Below are 7,782 nucleotides of genomic sequence, written 5' to 3'. Positions count from 1 at the left end.
TTTTATTTCACATTTTTTTGGAGGATATGCCAAGAATCTTCCGGCAAAGTCGAGAAAATAGAAAAACTAAACGTATTTTCCACGTAATAATCGATTTCATCCTAGGGTCCCACCAAAGAACCTATAGAGACTAACCACGTCAGCAAGAAAATCCTATATCCACATGGGACGCCACGTGTCAGCAACAAAGTTGGGCTTAAACCCAACAAGAAGATACCGGAACGAAACAAATTCTCATCAACCGTTAATTTCTCAGCCAACCCTTTTTCCCAAACACACACACAACACGACGCACGAAACACGTAACACGGCTTAATCGGTACACCTGCAAACCCCTCATCGGAATCTCCATCGATTTATTGATAAGATGATAAACTTTAGGCCGTCGGAGACTCGAACCTCCACGACGAGTTCATCCGTGACGGCGGAGAAAGCGTTTTCGTTCATATCGAAGGGATGGAGAGAAGTGAAAGATTCGACTGAAGCGGATCTCCAGTTGATGAAAGACAGAGCGACGTCGTTCAAGAACCTTGCGTCTTCGTTTGATCGGGAGTTTGAGAATTTTCTTACTTCTGCGTCAAGATCGACGTTTCCGGTAGCTGCTATCGCGAATTCTTCGTCTCCGACTCCGGCGGAGATTGATTTCGTGAAAAATTTGCAGCCGAAGCTTTCTGAGTTCCGTCGAGCGTACTCCTCGCCGGATTTTAGTAAGAAAGTTCTGGAAAAGTGGAGCCCTAGAGCTAAGATTAGGATCGATTTGTCGGCGATAAAGAATGCTATAGTATCGGAGGTGGAGGAAATTGATGAGAGAGAGAGGTATAGAAGGAGGTCGAGGACGAGGGTTGGGGATTTTAGCTGGGAGTGGAAAGGAGAAGGGATTGGGGACGCCGAGGAAGGCCAGCTTTCTCGGAATTGGGAGCCGATTAGGGCATTGAAAACGCGGTTACGGGAGTTGGAACAGAAGAGTTCGTCCTCAGAGATTATTGAAAGCCTCAAGAACAGTGAACTAGTCGAGAAAGTTAAATCTACTCTGGTAAGTTTCCCAGCTTTTTTCCACAGAAGCAACATACATGTATGCTAAAATTGCCAGAATGTTTTGCTGTTATCAGTTTCGTATTCTATTTCGTTAAAAGCTATACACAAAAATGGCCACAAGGAATTACATATCAGAACTTGAATTTAATCTATAAATGAGAACACTGAATAGCAAAGAGTTTAGGTATCACTCCTCATTGCAGAAAGATGTAATGTCAGGTAGTTATTTAGGGTTCTCTCTATGAACACACCTGAATCCATGCTTTAAAGCACTTTATTCTCGACTTATTGAAGCTTTAAACTCCTTAGGAGTCATCTCTTATGAATTCAACTCTTTCTCTTGTTATGCCTCTTCTTACATGGTTTTTCCATGTTCCTTGCAGAAAGCAATCTGTAAAGAACCAGAGTACTCAAAGGTATGTATCTACATCTATTAAATTCTCCCCTTGTATCATTCTGCTTAATACCACTCTATTTTTTCCATTAATTGAAAATCTTTATGCTAAATAGTAAATATTCTGTTCAATTCACTTCAATCTCCCAGGAAGTCCAACCTTTAGATTTCCAAGAACTTCTGGCATGTCTAGTTAGACAATCCGGGCCATTTCTAGATCACCTTGGTTTAAAAAAAGGTAATAAAACTCAAATTTTCTCAACAATCTTATTAATTCATCCCAAAATAAGACTAATAACCTTGTTATAACATATATGCTACAGATATATCTGACAAGATAGTTGAAAGCCTATGCAGCAAAAAGAAAAACCATCTTCTATTGAGATCATTTCCCACAGGAGAATCATCCATTCTTGAAGGAGATAACATAAACGATGAACTCGATATAAGAATAGCAAGTGTGCTTCAAAGTACAGGTCATCATTACGAAGGTGGGCCATGGGATGATGTCAGCAAACGAGATGGAAAAAGACACGTAGCCATTGTTACAACTGCTAGTCTCCCATGGATGACAGGGACAGCTGTCAATCCCTTATTTCGCGCAGCATTCTTAGCAAAATCCCAAAAACAAAGTGTCACACTTTTAGTCCCTTGGCTCACCCAAACAGATCAAGAATTAGTCTACCCAAATAATATTACATTCACCTCCCCTGAAGAACAAGAAGTTTACATTCGCAACTGGCTCAAAGAAAGAGTAGGCTTCAATGCCGATTTCAAAATCTCATTCTACCCCGGAAAGGTACATCTTTGGTCCCTGACTATATCTGATTTTTTCAGTTTTGGTCCCAAAAACTTTTCTTTTCATTATCTGATGTTTTTTGGTTTCCTTTTTTTTACAGTTTCAAAAAGAAAGGCGAAGTATAATCCCAGCTGGCGATACTTCAAGATTCATTTCATCAAAAGATGCTGACATTGCAATCCTTGAAGAACCTGAACATTTAAACTGGTATCACCATGGGAAAAGATGGACTGATAAATTCAATCATGTTGTTGGAGTTGTTCACACAAATTATTTAGAATACATCAAACGTGAAAAAAATGGCGCCCTTCAATCCTTTTTTGTCAAACACATAAACAATTGGGTCACACGCGCCTACTGTGACAAGGTACACAATCTTTTAATTCCATTTTCTTCAACATTATTCATCTTCAATCACCTAATTTGTATCTTTTTTTTTTTTATTTTGTGTTTTTTAAGGTTCTTCGGCTTTCGGCTGCAACTCAAGATTTACCTAAATCAGTTGTTTGCAATGTCCATGGGGTGAACCCTAAGTTTTTGGAAATCGGGGAGAGAATGTCGGCTGAAAAATTCTCGAAAGGCGCGTATTTTTTGGGGAAAATGGTTTGGGCTAAAGGATACAGGGAGTTGATAGATTTGTTATCCAAACAGAAGAATGATCTGAATGGATTTAAAATCGATGTTTATGGAAATGGTGAAGATGCTAATGAAGTACAAATCGCTGCAAAAAAACTAGAATTAAATGTCAATTTCATGAAAGGTCGAGACCACGCAGACGATTCTCTTCACAGGTAACAACTTTTTTTAAATTATCAATTTACTTTAAAAACCGAAAAATAAAATCATTTTTCTTTTGTTGCAGTTATAAAATCTTTGTAAACCCGAGTGTGAGCGATGTCCTCTGCACAGCAACAGCCGAGGCGCTAGCGATGGGTAAATTCGTAATTTGCGCAGACCACCCGTCAAACGAATTCTTCAGATCATTTCCCAACTGTTTAACCTACAAAACTCCCGAGGAATTTGTGAATAAAATTCGGGAAGCAATGTGTAGTGAGCCACACCCGTTGACACCCGAACAAAGATACAATCTTTCATGGGAAGCAGCTACACAAAGATTCATGGAGTTTTCAGATCTCGACAGGATTCTGAATAATAATAATTTGGAAATGGAAGGTGGTGTTAGAAAGTCAAAATCAGTTCCCAATTTGACTTCTGTGGTGGATGGAGGGTTGGCGTTTGCACATTATTGTTTGACCGGGAATGAGTTTTTGAGGCGGTGTACGGGTGCGGTTCCCGGGACACGGGATTATAGTATGCAACATTGTAAGGATCTTCGGTTGTTGGCCCCACATGTGGAGAATCCTATTTATGGTTGGTAAATAGATGGAAAATAAAATTGGATGTTAGGGTTTGTTTATATATTGGTTGATAATGCCTAACCACACTTTAATTACTTTGTTGCTAGTTAGTGTAGTTGGATATTAGGGTTTGTTTATATATTGGTTGATTCTGTTCGTATAGCGTTGGTGAACACATTAGGTTTTTGTTTGTTTACGTGATTGGAATTTGTCATTTGTGTGGTATTATAGATTTGTTTTTGTAATTATTGGTATGTGTATGTTAGATGAATCTTGTTTACTTTTTGGATCACTAATCTCACGACTAGGTCTGTTAGGATAAAATAATTTTGCAATTCATAGTATAAGTTACAATTGGTCAAGTTTTTAAATTGGCAGTCATTTTCGATTTTTTGTCTGAAGAGGTTATCAAAATGTTAAGTACAACAAAAAAGATATGGTTATTTTAGTGGATATCACTAACTTTTGAAAGTAAGTCTTATGATTTGCTCTTATGTATTAAACTAGTGAAGCTCAAGGTGTGTTATGATAAAATTTAAATAAACAGAAGATTCGATCATGCTTTCTCGGATGCAATGGTCACATTGTTCTTGTACATTTTACAGCTGTATAATCGATTTACTTTTTTGTTGATACTAAGAAATTAAAAATCACATATAGTTACCATTGCAATATTAATTAAATTGACTAATGTAAAAACCAAAATTTGTTATTAATTTATTATATTTAGTGATAAAAAAACTAACGGTATTAGAAATTGATAGAAATATGTCTTTCAACTAAATGTTAAATGTTCTAGACATACTTGTGACGAACCGTGTAGATATATAAATAAGAGAAATTAAATTGCTCATATCTTTTATACTTATAAATATTCGTACCAGCTAATTTTATGATACCATTCAATTTCATTTTATTTGATATATTTATAATATATTTTTAATGAGATAGTTAAGTAAATATGAAATGATGATATGTGTCATAATTTTAATGGATAGGAATATTTATAGGTATAAAAAGTAGGAAACAATTTAATTTTCTCTATAAATAAAATAATGTATGTGAAGAATTTACCGTTCTAAAAAATTGTTATAGAGTCAAAGAAAGGTTTGTTATGTGTAGTCGTTCCTCTTAAATATTTGTGGTAAATAGCAATATTTGAAATTTTCATATATAATTTCATTAAGTAACGCATGACGTGTCAAACATGGCGGGTTCTAATCTCTGAAGGACAAAATGTAACAGTTTGAAATGTGAAGGGGGCAAATTGGCAAAATAAGAAACAGCCCACGATATACGACTAGAAGCTAGAAAGGCCTCGAAGATGTTTTATGGGCCCCGTTAACTCCAACTTTGACTAGAAGATTCGGTGTTTACTGAATAGTGGTCGACGTTGTATATTTTTTTCTATTCTCTTTTCCATGCATTATTTTTACTTTTTTGGCATATTAATTCATACGTGAAACACGTTTCGTCGTTTCGTTTATTTATTTTTGGTAATTGAATATATAATTATATATAGGCATATCCCAAAAGTAGATTGGATCGATGAAGTATATAACGAATGGGCAATTTGCTAGTATCTAAAATAGCTTAATCGGGTGAGGTCAAGGTGTAAAAGTTATTGTTTCTCTTTCTTTTTTTAGTTTTATAAATAAGGGAAAATGACTTACAAACCTAATGGAATTTTCAAACCGTTCAAAAAACCATAATCATTTTTTATTTGTTCAAGAAAACTTAACAAACTTAGCTTTTTGTCTAAAAAAGCCAACGACATTTCCAAACAGTTTAAAAAAACCCCAATCTGTCTGTTCAAAATGTTAAGTTTTTTGAGATTTTTTGAACAGACAAAACATGATTTAAATTTTTTGAACGGTTTAAAAACTTCGTTGGTCTTACATGTCATTTTTCCCGATATTGTAATAAATCACGTCATCTGTGTTTTCTTCTTTGATTTCCATAGAATTGAAGAAAAGTGTAACTTAGTTGGGTTTTTTTAGACAAAATGTTAAGTTCGTTGGGTTTTTCTTGAACAGACAAAACACGATTGGGGTTTTTTTTAACGATTTGAAAATTTCGTAATAAGTTTGATATGGTTTATCATTTTATGTGAGTTGTTATCCATAGACAATCCAAATTAATCAATTTAAACATAAACGAGGTTAAGATTTATCCTTTAAAAATTGTAAATATATAAAAGTTCAATTAGTTAGATTGGTTGGTGATCAAATATTATCCAACTTCCAAGCACCATTTAATTAGCATACGTTTAATAGAGTATGTGGACGATAGTATTTAGTTATTGTTATGATCAAATAAGTATATATATTAGTAAAATTGAATGATTATAGTCGAAGTATATATATAGATTTTCACAAATTAACCTAACGAGAAAAATTATACATAATCGTATCTAAGTAACATATTATTTACTCATGTTCATGTATAAATCATTTACAAATTGATCAGTAAAAATACCTAAACGGGTATCTAGCTTTTACCCTGTATATCTTACATACAAGAAACCCTAGAACGAAACTTAGATCGACAAATTATGAACCTTGATGATGTTATTCATAACTTTTTAAGATCTAAATTCCCTTTTCTTTTTGGGTTTTCGGAATCATATAATTAAGGTTTTTTCTTCTAAGATGGATATGCAGAAATCAAATCATTAGGTATACAAGAAGATTTCTTCCAAACCCTCGAATGCATCTTTAGAATCTCCTTTGCTTTCTCCTTCATCTTGCTTCCACAATCCACTTGCAACACCAAGAAAAGCTTTCCGACCACCCCCAACTGCACCATCTCCTCCAGAACACGGGCGTTGCCGGAAAACATCGCCACCGAGTACAATATTCTCACCGCCCTTTCGCTAGTTATCGACGACACACGGAAGATCTTCTTGGAAACAACCGGTAAACCACCGCCATGTTTCAACAGATCCGCCCTTCCTTCTGCAGACTGACAAAGCTGGTCCAAAACGATCATAATCATCTCGGTGAGTCTCTTTTCTGTAGTATCGAGGAGGGTGTCGATTAACACCGGAACCACCCCTGCCTCCGCCGCTTTTATCCTATTCCGCCCCCATGGACAAACGCTGATGAGTAGCTTCAGTGCTGCTTTCGTAGCTTTTTGCGAGATTTGATCAACCAAGATGTGTAGAAGCTCTGTGAAGAACTGAGTATTTAATGACGTCACCTGTATAGGCTCCGCCACCTCGAACATTGATTTTAGTAGCATTACGGCGTAAGCGCGTGACTCGAAACTGGTGGCGCGTTGCATCACCCGCGTCAACGTTACGACGAAGTTTTCTGTCTTTCCGAACAAGGACTTAAGACCCGTTGGTGACAGCTTCAGATGGTAAAGGATTCTTAACGCTTCTTCGGCTTCGGTTGAAACAAACCCATCGTCGCCGGAAACTTCTCCGGCTCCGGTGGTTAAGATGGATGCTAGGTAATCAGCCGCGGAAACTGATTCCATCAACCGCCTGTTCTTTTCGTTCTCCATAACAATTGTTTTTAACCTTTTCAAGCTCTTCATTTGTAACTGTGGAGACTTTGAATCCTTGAGGAGCTTTACAATTTCGGTTCTGGAGATCGGAAGGCGTGGCGTCGGAAACCTCTCGATGCCGGAAGACGCGTTAATGGTGCACCAAGATTGGATCAACCGGCGAAGGGTGTGATTTGGGGTGAGCTCAATATCAACGACGACTTGTTTGGTTACAGGACAAACGTCATTCTTCTGAGAGAACAACCATTTCTCGATGCTATCACGATCATATGTGATTCCGGTGGAGAGCGTTACAGGGTCTTTCATGATCTCAAGTGAAATTGGGCACAAGAAAAACCGAGGAACTTCAACATCGTTTTCGAGATCAGTCATTATTGTATCAAAACTTTGAACAAAAACCCAGAAATGATTTGAAGAAAGATTGGAAATTTGAGAGCTTTTTTGGTTATGAATGATGTATCTGGTTTTATTTATATATAGAGGACTTGTGAGGGGAATCAATTTTGTAAAAGGAAAAGTCAAAACACGTAAAATGTTTGACTTTTCAACCTCCATTTGATTTTGGTCATAAATGCATGTGGGATAAAACCCAAGTGTGCGTGCTGTGCTGATTGTGTTCATGGAGTGCCGCAATTAAAAACTTGTGGTACTGGTACATCGTTACTTGGGTTTTATTATTTTAA

The 7,782-nt window shown here is 36.5% G+C and overlaps 2 protein-coding genes across 2 annotated transcripts; one reads left to right on the top strand and one right to left on the bottom strand.

Moving 5' to 3' along the window:
- Positions 1-215: 215 nt before the first annotated feature.
- Positions 216-3,834, top strand: DGD1 (UDP-Glycosyltransferase superfamily protein). The gene is made up of 7 exons (XM_078984185.1): positions 216-1,033; positions 1,419-1,451; positions 1,580-1,667; positions 1,753-2,228; positions 2,329-2,595; positions 2,688-3,019; positions 3,091-3,834. The coding sequence occupies exons 1-7, from the start codon at positions 368-370 to the stop codon at positions 3,605-3,607; spliced, it is 2,379 nt and encodes a 792-aa protein (XP_078840311.1). The 5' UTR covers positions 216-367; the 3' UTR covers positions 3,608-3,834.
- A 2,164-nt stretch (positions 3,835-5,998) lies between these two features.
- LOC145035666 (E3 ubiquitin-protein ligase PUB23-like) lies at positions 5,999-7,556 on the bottom strand. Its single transcript, XM_078984175.1, has one exon. It carries the CDS (start codon positions 7,469-7,471, stop codon positions 6,233-6,235), a length of 1,239 nt encoding a protein of 412 aa, XP_078840301.1. The 5' UTR covers positions 7,472-7,556; the 3' UTR covers positions 5,999-6,232.
- Positions 7,557-7,782: the final 226 nt, after the last annotated feature.

The sequence above is a fragment of the Lactuca saligna genome, chromosome 1, assembly GCF_052625555.1.
Source record: "Lactuca saligna cultivar CGN05327 chromosome 1, ASM5262555v1, whole genome shotgun sequence".
Taxonomy (NCBI): domain Eukaryota; kingdom Viridiplantae; phylum Streptophyta; class Magnoliopsida; order Asterales; family Asteraceae; genus Lactuca; species Lactuca saligna.
This window is presented reverse-complemented; position numbering and strand designations above follow the sequence as displayed.